Source organism: Emys orbicularis, chromosome 2, assembly GCF_028017835.1.
Source record: "Emys orbicularis isolate rEmyOrb1 chromosome 2, rEmyOrb1.hap1, whole genome shotgun sequence".
In the NCBI taxonomy this organism is placed as follows: domain Eukaryota; kingdom Metazoa; phylum Chordata; order Testudines; family Emydidae; genus Emys; species Emys orbicularis.
The window spans coordinates 70,927,761-70,943,947 of record NC_088684.1 but is presented as its reverse complement, the minus strand read 5'-3'; the positions used below and the strand labels follow the sequence as shown (position 1 = coordinate 70,943,947).

Below are 16,187 nucleotides of genomic sequence, written 5' to 3'. Positions count from 1 at the left end.
AGAGGGCAGGAGGGGGAGGAACAGCTGAACTGCTGGCAATTGATAGCCTGCTGGGTGGCTGCAGCACAGGGAATTTAGGGGAGCTAATGGGGGGCTGCCGGTCCATCCCGGTTCCAAGCCCCCACCAGCCAGCTCCAACAGGCTGCTCTTTCTGCAAGCAATGGACAAAGCAAGCAGCTGCCAAACAACAGTTATAAGGGAGCATTGTGCAATGTTAAACGAGCATGTTCTCCAATTGATCAGCAACGTAACAAGGAAACAATGTTAACCGGGACGACATTAAGTGAGGAGTTACTGTATAAGCTCCTTCTTTCCTAATAAACATAAAACCGTCCTTCCTACACCATCCATGCATTGAGACCCTACAGTTCTCCCTGTCTACCTGGCCCTGCGTATGGAACTGGAAGCATTTCAGAGAATGCTACAATGGAGGTCCTGGACTTTTAATCCCCTACCTAGCAGCCGAAATTTGGCCTCCCTCACCTATCTTGCCCTATGTCACTAGTACCTAGATCTACCATGACCACCAGATCCTCTGGCTTCTCCCCAGCACTGCATGTAGGTCTGTCTAGATATCTCAAGAGATCCACAACCTTTGTACCCAGCAGGGAATTTACCATGTGGTTCTCATGGTCAACACAAACCCAACTAAATACGTTTCTAATAACTGAATACCCTATTACCATCACCTGTCTCTTCTTAGTAACTGGGGTCCCCTCCCCCGGAGAGATGGCCTCATTGTAAGAGGGTATCATGACATCTGGAAGGAGGGTCCCAACTACAGGATTTTTTTTTTTTTTTTTAATGTTTTGTGTATTTTTATCAGCTAGTATTGACTGGGTTCATTATACATCCAGTAAATGCTAGAACACTTTAGAAAACTCCATTTTAACTTCAGCAGGAGATATCCGGTCAAATCATGATGTTGCATTGGAACATGTCAAGATGACACTACATTAGACAATCCATACTGAAGACAATATTCCAAATGTGGCCAGACACAAAAGCTTTATGTCAGTAAGCCACTGTTGCCTGTTATGTACCATCCCAGCAGCCTTTTATTTTTTCTTCCTGATGCTACTCTATGCTCACAATCCTCATATTATTGCTTACCACCACATCAGGCATCTTTCTTCCACAGTTTCCCTTTTCCCTTTCTGGGCACATTTCCTCAATAATTAAGAAAATACTTCAGAGCAAGTTAGAAATTTTATTTTAGTTTTGTTTTATCATTTTAAATATAAGTGAATTCTTGGCTGCTTCAGATCAACAGAATGACATTATTTTATGCATAAAAGTAATGCACTGTATATCAGTTACAGACTATACTGGATACTATTTTGGCTACAGCTGCATATGAATATTAAAAATTGTATGGCTCCACATTCATAGGTATGGGTAGATTTTGCTGGTAGTGGAAGATAATTAAAATGAGTACTAATCATGTTGAAACATCCAGTTGCCGAGACTGTAATGTTGTTGCTTACACATACGGAGGATAATTTTAGTATTCTGTCCAGCATGTACACAAACAGGCTTTATTTTAAAGAAAAAACCCACAGCAGTTCACTCATTTTCTTACTTCTGTACCGCAAGTTCTGTGTCAAAGGTGAGGGTAGTTCCAGTGTTGACCACAAATACATATAACTTCATGATGATTTCTGTGTGTTCCTGAAGTTTATACCTTCCACTTTGGTAGTATCATTTAGAAACTGCAAAGAAACCCAAGCACAGCATATCATTTACAGTTAACTCACTTTTTTAAAGAAAAAACTAGGAAGGTAGCTAAACCACAAAAACAACTTATTAGATCTTAAATCTTTCAACTAACAACATATTGGAAGGGCCCATGGTGGGTTATACCAGTCAGTACACCTGCATTGTGGCAGAACTGATGTAATTGCTTCCAAATCATCCCCAGTAGATGATGAGGCACTGTCAGATATTGCCATTTATTATTTCGGACTATTTTGTGGCTATGTGTTTCAGTAGTATGAAATAAAACTATACAATTATTGTATAATGAACATAAAAGTACATCACACAAACCAATATTTGCTTACATCTCTAGTATGTATATTTGTAGTTTATCATCTATAATATGTTTTACTCATGTCCTCTTTCACCACACAAAATCCTTAACAACAAATTTGGACTAGCTACCAACCTTTTGAAGGGCTTCATCTTTGTCCCCAGTTTTTGTCAGTCAGAATTTGTTTGGTCTAAAATCCATTTTAAATATATGGACAGAAAGCTTACGGCAGTAGTTACCACTCTTATTTTTGTTGGTGCTCATCTTACAGTGGATTTGCTGACTGGTGTCCCCAAGTTCCCTTCCCAGTACCCCAGCAATATGACCGGATATAGGGTATGTCTACACAGCAAAAGCTGCGCACAGGCTTGCCTACCAGCAATAACAGCAGTAACAACAGTAACGAAGTATGAGTAATACAAGCCTGGCACACACTCTGAGTACATAGTCAGCTCATTAGACTACACTGAAGCACACACTATACTGTCTTCACTACTACTGTTACCTGTACCAGCAAGATTCAATCTAGTACGAGGGTAGGTTAACCCAGGCACAATTTTTGCTGTGTGGACATACCTATAATTGACACCTTTTGTCCTTTACAATGACCACTCTCCTTCCCGGTCTATTGTCTGTTCTTGTTTTTGTTTAGTTTTACCTTTGCATCTTTGTTTTTGTTTAGTTTTACCTGGTCCCCCTTCTCACTCCTCTAACTACTAGAAGGCTAAATGCTACTTAGAGTTACTCCTGGGGGAATTCTATGCCAAAAAATTAAAAATTTCTGCAACAAAAAATTAAAAATAATGCACACAATATTTTAAAAGTCTGCAAAATTCTGAATATTTTATTTGTCAAAATAACACGCTATAATCACACCAGTTTCAATTATTTTTGGTCATTTATTTCAAATACCTGTCAGCAAGTATGTCTGTAACAATACAGACAACGAAAAAGATTCAGGAAATGTTTTTTGACAAATAGATTCCTTACTAGGCATATTAATACAGAACTCTGAGATAATAAACTACAATACAGAACCATATTTCCCGCACCCCTCAGAAGCAGTGCAAAGGCTTTGGGGAGTCAGAAGTAATGGAGGAGCTGAGGGAAAGGGAAGTAATTGCTGGGTAGAAGCCTGGGTGTGAACTTGGAAGGTTGTTGGATATGGGCGGGAAAAGTATGGAACAGGGGTTTTTTTTTTTGGGGGGGGGGGGGGGGGGGGATTGTGAGGGAGCTTCCCCCATGCAGACTCTGGCTGACCCCAGCCTCTCCCATTCAGTCCGGCACATCTGTCCCTGTCCCCATGTGTCCCAGCACCCCCGCAAAAGGCAGAACTACAGCAACTTTCCAGCAAAAGCTTTTTTCTGCACAAAAAATTAAAAATATGCACATGCAAAGTGGCACAGAATTCCCCCAGGAGTATTAGAGTGGGAATATGTCCACTGCAATTGAATCCTGGGTCTTTCCATAGACTCAACCCATGCTTCCCTGATCAAACACAGCCATTGAAAAACGAGATGCTTAGAGTTGGAGAGGCAGCAACCTACTATCTCTTTTGCGTCAACAGTGTGCCCTTGTTGCCAAGAAAGCTAACGGCATTTTAGGCTGTATAAGTAGGGGCATTGCCAGCAGATCGAGGGACATGATCATTCCCCTCTATTCAACATTGGTGAGGCCTCATCTGGAGTACTGTGTCCAGTTTGGGGCCCCACACTACAAGAAGGATGTGGAAAAACTGGAAAGAGTCCAGCGGAGGGCAACAAAAATGATTAGGGGGCTGGAGCACATGAGAGGCTGAGGGAACTGGGATTGTTTAGTCTGCAGAAGAGAAGAATGAGGGGGGATTTGATAGCTGCTTTCAACTACCTGAAAGGGGGTTCCAAAGAGAATGGATCTAGACTGTTCTCAGTGGTACCTGATGACAGAACAAGGAGTAATGGTCTCAAGTTGCAGTGGGGGAGGTTTCGGTTGGATATTAGGAAAAACTTTTTCACTAGGAGGGTGGTGAAGCACTGGAATGGGTTACCTAGGGAGGTGGTGGAATCTCCTTCCTTAGAGGTTTTTAAGGTCAGGCTTGACAAAGCCCTGGCTGGGATGATTTTGTTGGGAATTGGTCCTGCTTTGAGCAGGGGGTTGGACTAGATGACCTCCTGAGGTCCCTTCCAACCCTGATATTCTATGATTCTATGATCTCATATACATTACCGCTCCTGCCACATTAGGGTCACTGACAGAGCAGTAAGAGAAGGCAAGCTCTTTGGGGCAGGGACTATCTTTTTGTTCTGTGTCTGTACAATCACCAGCACAATGGGATCCTGCTCCACAACTAGGGCTTTTAGGCACTACAGTAATACAAATAATAAAAAATAAGGCAATTTGCTTTTGAGCAGCTGCATACCACTTTCTGTGATGCCAGAAAACCACATTTGCAATGTGGATACAGAATACAAGGGATTTATGCCACTTGAACCTCCATACTGTTTCTTTTTCTCTGCTTTGTACAAGGAGGGAACATGTCTCCTCTCAACTCTTCAGGATGAGGAACACTCAGCTGAAGGGAAATATTTCGATCTACAGCATCACCTCCGAGTACTAAATCAGTGGGTATGCGTATCCACCCTGCAATCACACCACTCTCCTTTTATAGCAGGTAAACTAAGTCAGGCACATAATCCAACATAGCATCTCGTGTACTGGCCCCATGCATCAGAAAAGCAGCAGTTTATGGAGGTTTGTTTTGTTCTAATAAGTAGTTTTTCGCATCCTTCAATGTCTACCTCATGCAGAGCTAGGGTGACCAGACAGCACGTGTGAAAAATCAGGACAGGGAGGGGGGGGGGGGGGGGAGTAATAGGAACCTATATAAGAAAACGCCCCAAATATCGGGACTGTCCCTATAAAATCGGGACATCTGGTCACCCTATGCAGATCAAAAGGTATTGCCTGTTCTTTATGAGGGACAATAATGCACTTAGTTGGCACAGTGTGGCCAATATGACCTGACCTACCTATAGAAAAAAGAAATTCATGTGTTTAAAGCCTATGGACAATTAAATCCTTCCCCTTCAACACTGGAAAAAAGGCTTAAACACACAACCAAAGTAATATTAACAAGAACCAAATACATGCTGGGAACTTTTGTTTTTGAAAGCTGGATTTGTTACCTTCCTAAACTGTCTCAAAGGTTGTTCTGTTTACAAACTAAGAGTGTTTGAGTTCAAGCAACTACTAGAAGTGACTGCTAATGAATCCTAGGTCTTTCCATAGACTCAACAATTATAAAAACACTAAGAATATCCTGAAGAGGAACCTTGGTTATTTAATTTGTCAAGTTCAATATCTATTCCTTTTCTTTCCGCCCCCCTCCATTCTGAATTAGGTTCTAACGGTGTTACCATTCTACTGGACTATGGCACATGGCATTTTTCAAGTCTGACAACACAGGTTAATAGCCCCAGAACTGTGCACTAGTCTGCTTACCAGATGCTGTACCTACTAGATCTGACAGTAGGAAAGAGGTGAAGTCTATGCCATCTGAGAAAGGGTCCTCGTGTTCCGATGCCGTCTTTCTGACCTCACTCTTGTCCACTGATACACTACAAAAATTCAGGCCCATAATTTTCCACTAAGGCAGATGGAAGCATTAGTATACAAAAGGCTCAGTCATTTTTACTATCACGTTATCCAATTTTGCACTAGTGAGGAATTAAGGGTATGAATTTTGCTACCATAAATACACTCAGAGAAACCAGAGATCCTCCCTGCTTGAGAAAGGAGACACAAATTTTGTCAGAGCCAAAAACAATCACTACTGCCCCACTATCTGAACAAAAATGAGCACTCTTTCCCTCTTTCTTCTCCTGTCTTCTGTTGCATGTTTGTGTTTGGCCCTGGAGAAGCAGAATTTGACAAAACTGAAAGCTTCAGAGCAACCACTTCCAAATTAGTAGCAATTTTGAGCCAGTAAACAGCTGTAGGAGTAATTTCAAACACATTGAAAAAAGCTCTTCTGCCACTGGAGGAATTCTGGAAAGTTAGGTCTTGTCTACCTGGAAGAATTTTACTAGTTATAAGAGTATATAACCCCACTTATTGCAGCATAGTAATGGCTTTTTTCAGCTTAGCTTAAATTTCTTTCCAAGTGACATAAGCTAAACCTAAAAAAGCCACTAATATATTAGAATAAGTGTGTCCAAACAGAGGGATATGGCAATATAACTATTGATTTAAATTAAAACTTCAGGTTATTCCAAAGCAAAATGCGCTTCCCTTTGTATACTACAGACACTGAAAATAAAATACAAGGAGCAGAAGGAGCCAAACAAAAATGGAAGAGTGGGAAAGGCACCAGACTAAATAGAAATTGAAATGGAGGATGGGGGAGACAAACAAACAAATAAAATAGCTACCAACTCAAAAGACTACCTCTGGAAAAGTTCAGAAAAATCTTCCTTCTAAATTCTGGAGCTGTGCTCTCTCCCCACCTTTTCAAATATACATTATAGGAAATACACAAACTAGTCAAGACCTCTATTTTCACCTCTGGGGTTCAGAGACTAAACCATTGTTTTTAGGTAGAAAGCAACACAACAATGTTATATACAGATCACCCAATTCTCCCCTCACTTCCACTAATTTAATCCCAGGTAGTGCTAATTTACACTGGTGAAAGAGGAGTACAGTCTCAGGAAAACTGTTAGACTGTGGAATGATCTGGTGGAATCTGAAGAATGGACTAGCAATCATTGCTATAATTCCAAATCTTAAAAATTCAACTTAATTATAAATCAGTGCCCATAAACAAGTTATCACAATAAGTGGTTTTCACCTTGACCATATCTGAATCTCAGTGATGAAGAATATAAAACTGTTTCTATAAATCACACAAACACAAACTTGCTAGACAAAACAGTCAAAACAAAGCCCAGCAGGAATTAAGAATGATTTGTTATCCTCTGATGTTTCAGTATGGAAAAAGCTAATAGTGCTAAACATCATCTATTCTCTTAGGATGAAATTCATCCCTATGCAAAGGGCTAGTACAAGGCTTCTTCAACGCTTATGTGGAAGAAAAGTCCTATTTTGCAGATTTAAGTGGCACTCACTTGGTAAGTGGGCCAAAAGCTTTGTGCTGCCCCTGTACACAGGGGTTAATTTCATCCTCAGAATTCTTTCATAATTCTTAATGATAAAGCTAGTATCGCTATTTTTTATATTTACAACAACAAAAAAATCATTGCCAAGATCAAACCAAAAATATGCCAATCTATAGGTTAACTATCACACATCACCATGTAGTAGAATTAACTTAAAAAAAAAAAAATGTTACCAACTTCAAGGGGGGAAAAAGGATTACCTTCAGGAGCTATACAGAGCTACCACCTTCTTTAAAACACAGCAGGATAACAAGGTGCACATTTGCTTCAGTTGATTTTGGCAACAGAATGGCATGACTGTTCAAAATGAGAGTAAAAGACCTGCAAACAAAAGATACAGAATGTAATTAGGAATATCCATAAAATGTTTGGTTAAAACTGAACAATGAAGAAGTTTTTATTGCCAGCGCTGCACCTCACAGGAGCAAATTGATGTATCTATGTTATAAAGAACATTTAATTACTCTAATTTTGTGACATTTTGCTTAATGTTTGTTTTAAGTATTACACTTTCAACGAATTTTTTCAGTAACTACAAAAAGAGTTAGACTAACTTAAGATTAGTCAATTGGTGTAAAAACAAAAATTTTGTTACATATGCTAGACCTACTTAATTAAACTTGAGACAAAAACCACCACCACATTATAGATACAGAAGGAGCAGAGAACTCAATATCCAGGGGATTCTTCCACAAGTAAGGAAATGGGAAATATTCTAAAGAAACTGAGAACCAGTGGTTAAATTTTAAATATAAAATATGCAAGTGTTTCTTCTAGTAGTACTGCTTCACTACATTATCCTAAAATACTTAAATGGGCACTCTCAGGCTTAAAAAAAAAAAAAAAAAAAAAAAAAAGACTACACAGAATAAAAACAGTGTTTTTAAAAATCTAATTCACCTTTACTATTAGTGCTGATTGCTTACCTTTTTCCTTTATACTAGCATTCCTATCAGCAGAAGAGATATCACAGGTGTGACAGAAAGAGAAGGGAAGGGACAAACACAAAGTGGAAAGACAAAAACAGAACAGGGGCTAGGACCAGATACTGAAGGCACAGCACAATCACAGCCTAACTTGTGATCAGGAGAGTTCTATAAATGAGATCTTGAAGATACAAGATGGGAATTTGTATTACCAGACAAAATACAATAGTTATAAATCATGCCATTCAGCTTAATGGCTAAGCTACAATTTAAACATAACACTGGCTATAGCAGACAGAAGATAGAAAAACATGAATACCAAAAAAAAACCCACAAAAAGAAAAAGCTACCCAAAGCAATACAAGAATACAGCATCTAAAAGAAAAAAAAAATCAAACACAAATTAACCAAGTTATATTTAGATCTCCTGCAAAACATTTTCACTATTTTGTGTGGTGAATTTGCAGTCAAAGTCCAATTATTAAATATGTTTAGATACTCAAAATATTACAAGATGCAGATTATTTTTTATTTAGTGGCAACTCTGAAAAGCTGAGGCAATTTTAGAGATGATTAATGAGATGCAGTTAACTGTTTTGTCACAGAGTTCTTTAAAGCTTATTAATTTCATTTAGCACATTTGGAAAGTTAATTGACTTAGCTCAACACTGCTTATTGAAAACAAAACAAAAACCACCCAACCAACCAGTGCTTAATTTGTAATGAAAATGGCGCTGGGGCTCAAGTAATTTGTTTACATTCATAACTGATGCAGCAAGCCCAGAGTTGCCGGGGCTATGAACTACCAAGCCTAGAGGTGCCGGGGCTCAGTCCTGGCAAAAATTAATCACTGCACCTAATCAACAAAACCCTCTTTTGCATCCATAAAAACTGGCTGATGTAAAAGCCTCCTTACAGGCATACAATACCAACTTTTTTGTAATAACTCTATAACACTATAGCTTTCATAGCATTCCAAGCTTGATTTAACATGTAAATGGTACTGAAGTAACTTTTTGGTCCATTTGTGCTATATGTGCAGAATCTCCATGTTCCATTGTCTTGATTTTGCCTGAACCATCCTTTCAGACTACAAATCATTTCCAGGCTCATGAGTTGAAACTGGATTACTGCCCTTCTGGATAATGGAGAGAGAAACAAATACGAAGTTCCATAGTTCAGCTTTAAAGGCGCACTGCCAACTTGATTTTTTTTAAGTTGATACATTTCGAATAATTCAAGTTTCTTATAGCCCAACATTTAAAAAAACATGTACAAATTTCCTTTTTAAAAACAAAATGGTGTTTCTAATCCCCTGTTGATTTGCCAAAGGGTTCTTTGCAGACAGGAAAGGTGAATGGGAAGACCCAAGCATGACAAAAAACAAAAAAAAACATGCTATACTTAGGTCCATCCTTCCTTCCTTCCCTTTCCTCTGCCCATGTAATAATGGTAAAGACCAATGAGTATAATCAGTTTAAATGACATTATAAACATGAAAATTAAATGTAAAGTTAACAATTTTATGTTGCTAAAACCTTAGTTTATTGAAAGTGAAAATTCAGAAATGCACTGCGTCCCTTTATGCTTTGTTGACTCTGTTATCTAAGCTAAAGGCTCCTAGCACACCAAAATTTGAATTTCAAATTCTGTAGGGAGTAAGCGTGTTTAAATACAACTATTTACAGTGGATTATTATTAGTTTTAGGGTGTTTAGGAGCTTTTTAAAAATATATTTAAGCTAAAACTCAAGTTGTCAGAGCTCCTTTAAGACTGAGATTTTAATTTACAAGTGTCATTACATTTAAAGTTAGATGTTGCTATAGAAACTTTAACTCTGCTTTTGTACTTATCCACTTCAGGGTGGATAAAAATCGATTAAAAACAGATTAATTTATTTTTTATTTAAGTTAAATACAGGATTTTTAAAATAAACCTATTTTAAAATATTAAATTATGACAATCTATGTTATTGTCTAAATTTACTGTAATCTATTGCAATCTTTTTAATTCATTTAATAAAAAATTAAGCAGTACATGTTTGCTGCTAAGTTTTAAAAGGAGCACAGGATCTGGTGCAAGAAGTGGAATATAGCTGAACCGGTTGGTAATAGCAACCATACTATAATTTAATTGAATAGCCTTATGGTGGGTGGGGGGAACGACACCAAGAAGCCCAACACAGTAGCAGTGAACTTCAGAAAGGGGCACTACACAAAAATGAGGAAGCTAATTAAACAGAAATTAAACAAAACCGTCACAACAGTGAAATGCCTGCAAACTGCATGGAAACTTTTTAGAAACACCATGATAGAGGTTCAAATTAAATGTACACCTCAAATGAAAAACATAGTAAGAGGCCCAAAAAAGTGCCACCATGGCTAAACGAAGTAAAAAGAAGTGGTTAGAAGCAAAAATGCATCTTTAAAATTTGGAAGTCAAATCCTAATGAGGAAAACAGAAGCATAAACTGTGGCAAAACAAGTGTAAAAGTATAATTAGGCAAACCAAAAAAGAATTTGAAGAGGAACAAGCTAAAACCTCAAAAATTAACAGCAACATTTTTTTAAGTATATCAGAAGCAGGAAGACTTCCAAACAATCAGTGGGGCCAGTGGAGGACCAAGGTGATAAAGGAGCACTTAAGGAACACATGCCATTGTGGAGAAGTTAAATGAATTCTTGGCCTTGGTCTTCAGTGCAGAGGATGTGAGGGAGATTCCCATACGTGAGCTATTCTTTTTAGGTGACAAATCTGAGGAACTGTCCTAGACTGAGGAGTCAATAGAACAGCTTTTGAAACAAAATACATAAATTAAGCAGTAACAAGTCCCCAGGACAAGACGGTACTCACCCAAGAGTTCTGAAGGAACTTAATATGAAACTGCAGAACTACTAACTGTGGTATGTAACCTACTGCTTAAATCAAACTTCTGTAGCAGATGACTGGAAGATAGCTAACATGACACCAATTTTTAAAAAAGGTTCCAGAGGCCATCCTAGCAATTATAGGCTGGTAAGCCTAACGTCAGTATCAGGCAAATTGGTTGAAACTATTGTAAAGAACAAAATTAGCAGACACATATATGAACATGATTTGTAGGGGAAAGGGTCTACACGGCTTTTGTAAAATGAAATCATGCATCGCCAATCTACTAGAATTCTTTGAAAGGGTAAACAAACATGTGGACAAGGGTGATCCCGTGGATATAGCATACTTGGACTTTTAGAAAAACTTTGACAAGGCCTCTCATCAAAGGCTCTTAAGCAAATCAAGCAATCATGGGATAAGAGGGATGGATCAGTAACTGGTTAAGAGATAGGAAACAAACGATACATAAGAACGGCCATACTGAGTCAGATCAAAGGTCCATCTAGCCCAGTAGCATGTCTTCCAACAGTGGTCAATGCCAGGTGCCCCAAAGGGAATGAACAGAACAGGTAATCATCAAGTGATCCATCCCCTGTTGCCCATTCCCAGCTTCTGGCAAACAGAGGGTAGGGACAGCATCCCTGCCCATCCTGTTTAATAGCCACTGATGAACCTATACTCCTTGAACTTATCTAGTTCTTTTTTTAACCCTGTTACAGTCTGGCCTTCACAACATCCTCTGGCAAGGGTAGGAATAAATGGCAAGTTTTCAGAACAGAGATAGGTAAAAAGTGGTGGTATCCCCCATGGATCTGTACTAGGTCCAGTGCTAGTCAACATACTCAAATGATCTGGAAAAGGGGATTAAACAGCGCAGTGCAAAGTGTTCAGGCGGTACAAAATTACTCAAGATAGTTAAGGTCAATGCAAACTGTGAAGATTAAAGGGATCTCACTAAACTGGGTGACTGGGCAACAAAATGGCAAATGAAATTCAATACTGATAAATGCAATGTAATGCACATTGGAAAACATAATTCCAACTGTACATACAAAATTATAGGATCTAAATTAGCTTTTACAACTCAAGAAAGATCTTGGAGTTTTTGTGGATAATTCCTGTTCTCTTCAATCTTCTCTTCATGGAGTCTTTGGCCTGGTCTACACTAGGAGGTTATGTCGAATTTAGCAGTGTTAAATCGAATTAAACCTGCACCCGTCCACACAACGAAGCTATTTAGTTCGACATAGAGGTCTCTTTAAATCGATTTCTGTACTCCTCCCTGACGAGGGGAGTAGCGCTAAATTCGACATGGCCATGTCGAATTAGGGTAGGTGTGGATGGAATTCGACGCTAATAGCTCCGGGAGCTATCCCACAGTGCACCACTCTGTTGACGCTCTGGACAGCAGTCTGAGCTCGGATGCTCTGACCAGCCACACAGGAAATGCCCCGGGAAAATTTGAATTCCTTTTCCTGTCAGGCCAGTTTGAATCTCATTTCCTGTTTGGACATCGTGGCGAGCTCAGCAGCACTGGCAAGGATGCAGAGCTCTCCAGCAGAGGTGACCATGCAATCGCACAATAGAAAGAGGGCCCCAGCATGGACTGATCGGGAAGTCTTGGATCTGATCGCTGTGTGGGGCGATGAGTCCGTGCTTTCGGAGCTGCGATTGAAAAAACGGAATGCGAAGATCTACGAGAAGATCTCCAAAGCCATGACGGAGAGAGGATACAGCCGGGATGCAACGCAGTGCCGCGTGAAAATCAAGGACCTGAGACAAGGCTACCAGAAGACCAAAGCGGCAAACGGACGCTCCGGATCCCAGCCCTAGACATGCCGTTTCTACGAGGCACTGCATTCCATTCTAGGTGCGGCCGCCACCACTACCCCACCACTGACCGTGGACTCTGACGATGGGGTATTGTCGACGGCCGCTTCCACGGAGATGTTCGCGGACGGGGAAGATGAGGAAGGAGATGAGGAGGACGAGGCAGTCGACAGCGCATACAACGCTGATTTCCCCGACAGCCAGGATCTCTTCATCACCCTCACGGAGATCCCCTACCAACCCTCCCAAGGCGTTAACCGTGACCCTGAATCAGGGGAAGGATCAGTCGGTAAGTGTTTTAAACGTGTAAACATTTATTTTGAACAGAACAGGAATGGAATATTAACAATGGGTTTTTCATGATTACTTTGCCCTAGGCGCTCTACTTTTTAGTCCTTGCCAGTGCAACTACTGCAAAAGTATCTCAAAATGTCCGGGGATAGAGCGGAAATCCTCCTGGGACGTCTCCACGAAGCTCTCCTGGAGGTAATTTGAAAGCCTTTGCATCAGGTTCCTGGGGAGAGCGGCCTTATTGCATCCATGGTAGGAAACTTTTCCGCGCCAGGCTATCAGCAAGTACTCCGGGATCAGTGCCTCGCACAGCATGGCCGCATACGGCCCTGGTTTTTGCTGGCATTCACGCAGCATGCGGTCTTTCTCAGTGTCCGAGATCCTCATCAGAGTGATATCACTCACGGTGACCTGCTTTAAATTAGGGGAATGTTAGTATTGGGACTGATTGCCTGTTCCTTTACATAACTGTAACCGGCGGTTTACAGCCACGCGGTGGAGGCGGGACAGGGGCAGCATACAGGGATCTTTCCCGGGGACAGCCGCGAGGGGGGTGGGACAGGGGCGGGACAGGGGCAGAGTTCATGCTGGCCGGATTGCCGGCAGCAGGAACTGGCCAACGCTAGGGGCATTGCTTTGAACGTGAAAGGAGGGCACTGCTATAAATTAAGCTTTCAGCAGCCAAAAAGTCTACGGCTTACCATGTCCGCCTGCTACCCGAATTCCGCTGTCCTGCCCTGCTTGTGTGATCTGTACTCCAAGACCCCAGGCACTGAATGGGAAGGCCGAAAATTCGACCTTGTCCTGAGTGCGCATGTGATAGGTGCTGTGCATGGTCTTGTTCACAGAGAAAGACTATTCATTGTTCACAAAAATGTATCTTTGTGAGGAATTCACTCCCTTTTTCCCATCCCACAGCTGCGAGTGTCTCCCGACCTACCCCGGCATCCCCCTCCCAGAGGCTGGCACAGATTAGGCGCCGAAAGAGAAGGACACGGGACGAGATGTTCTCAGAACTTATGGGCTGCTCCCGAACCAAGGCGGCACAGCAGATCCAGTGGAGGGAGAACATGTCGCAATACCAGCGATCACACAGCGAACGGGAAGACAGGTGGCAGCAGGAAGACCAACAGGCGACTCAAACGCTGCTTGGACTAATGAGGGAGCAAACGGACACGCTCCGGCGCCTTGTAGATGTTCTGCAGGACCGGAGGCAGGAGGACAGAGCCCCACTACATTCTATCTCTAACCGCCCTCCCCCGCCACAAAGTCCCATCCCCCCCTCACCCAAAGTCCCAAGAAGGAGGGGCGGCAGGGGCCGTGAAAACAGTCACTCCACCCCTGCAGACTGCTCAAGTACCAGACGGCTCTCATTCCCAAAGTTTTGATAAGTCCTTTCCTGTCCCAGTGTCATCCCCTACCTGTGTAGTTGTTAATAAAAAATACGTTTCTTTTAATTACTGTTTCTGTCAGGTTCTTTTAGAGGAGAGTGTGTTTGAAGGGGGAAAAGGAGGTTGGTAATTGGAGAGGACAGTCACCTTTACCAGGGTACAGACACGGGGGCAGGTTCCGCAGCAGGTCACACACACATTGCAGTCACTAGGCACCCTGGTCAGTCTGGGAGGTGGTTTTCATGTTCTGTGTGTGGGGGCTATGTGAGTTTGTGGCGGGGGAGGGCGGTTACAGATCTTATGCAGCGGTCCTTAGCCTGGATGACAGAGCCACGCAGCAGGGGATCTGTAACCGTCCTCCCCCGCCACAAAGTCACATAGCCCCCACACACAGAGTCCCGAAAAGGAGGGGTGGCAGGCTCCGTTGAAACAACCAGTCCACCACTGCGGACTGCTCTAGGAGCAGGAGCCTGTCATTCCTCGAGTTTAGAAGAGTCCTTTCCATCACTACACCCGCTCCCCACCACAGTCTGCGTCCCAGTTTCAACCCTTTACCACGAAACCCTTAATAAAGAAAACTGTGTTAATGAACAAAGTTCCATTTATTTTATTTTTAAAGGTGTGTTGGAAGGGGGGAAACGGGGTGAAGGGGGTATGTAACTGGAGAGGATAGTCAACTTTAACTGGGTAAAGAAACGGGGGCAGGTTCAGCTTCTCTTTAAACAAACTTAATAGTCACAGGTTACCCTGCTCACTGTGGAGCCTAGCTTTCAAAGCCTCCCGGATGCACAGCGCGTCCCGCTGGGCTCTTCTAATCGCCCAGCTGTCTGGCTGGGCGTAATCAGCAGCCAGGCGATGTGCCTCAACCTCCCACCCCGCCATAAACGTCTCTCCCTTGCTCTCACAGAGATTGTGGAGCACACAGCAAGCTGCAATAACAATGGGGATATTGGTTTCGCTGAGATCAGAGCGAGTCAGTAAGCTTCTCCATCTCCCCTTGAGACGTCCAAAAGCACACTCCACCACCATTCTGCACTTGCTCAGCCGGTAGTTGAAGAGTTCTTTTTCACTGTCCAGGGCGCCTGTATAAGGCTTCATGAGCCAGGGCATTAGCGGGTAGGCTGGGTCCCCGAGGATCACTATAGGCATCTCCACATCCCCAACAGTTATTTTGTGGTCCGGGAAGTAAATACCTTCCTGCAGCCGTCTAAACAGACCAGAGTTCCTGAAAACACGAGCGTCATGAACCTTGCCCGGCCATGCGACGTTGATGTTCGTTAAACGTCCCCTATGGTCCACCAGTGCTTGCAGCACCATTGAAAAGTAGCCCTTTCTGTTAATGTACTGGCTGGCCTGGTGCTCCGGTCCCAGGATAGGGATGTGAGTCCCATCTATAGCCCCACCGCAGTTTGGGAATCCCATCGCGGCGAAGCCATCTATGATGACCTGCACGTTTCCCAGGGTCACTACCTTTGAGAGCAGTAGCTCAACGACTGCGTTGGCTACTTGCATCACAGCAACCCCCACGGTAGATTTGCCCACGCCAAATTGGTTCGCGACTGACCGGTAGCTGTCTGGCGTTGCAAGCTTCCAGAGGGCTGTGGCCACTCGCTTCTGGATAGTAAGGGCTGCTCGCATCCGGGTGTCCTTGCGCTTCAGGGCAGGGGACAGGAACTCACAAAGTTCCAGG

General features: G+C 42.2%; 1 protein-coding gene across 1 annotated transcript in view; it reads right to left on the bottom strand.

The window, feature by feature from the left end:
* Positions 1–16,187, bottom strand: part of RB1CC1 (RB1 inducible coiled-coil 1) — a 183,621-nt gene that overhangs the window by 151,206 nt on the left and 16,228 nt on the right. The window contains exons 2-3 of the mRNA XM_065397745.1: positions 7,389–7,509; positions 1,583–1,712 (exon numbers count right to left, since the gene is read on the bottom strand). Of these exons, the coding sequence (XP_065253817.1) occupies positions 1,583–1,653 (71 nt within the window). The 5' untranslated portion in view covers positions 1,654–1,712; positions 7,389–7,509. The remainder of the gene's footprint in view (positions 1–1,582; positions 1,713–7,388; positions 7,510–16,187) is intronic.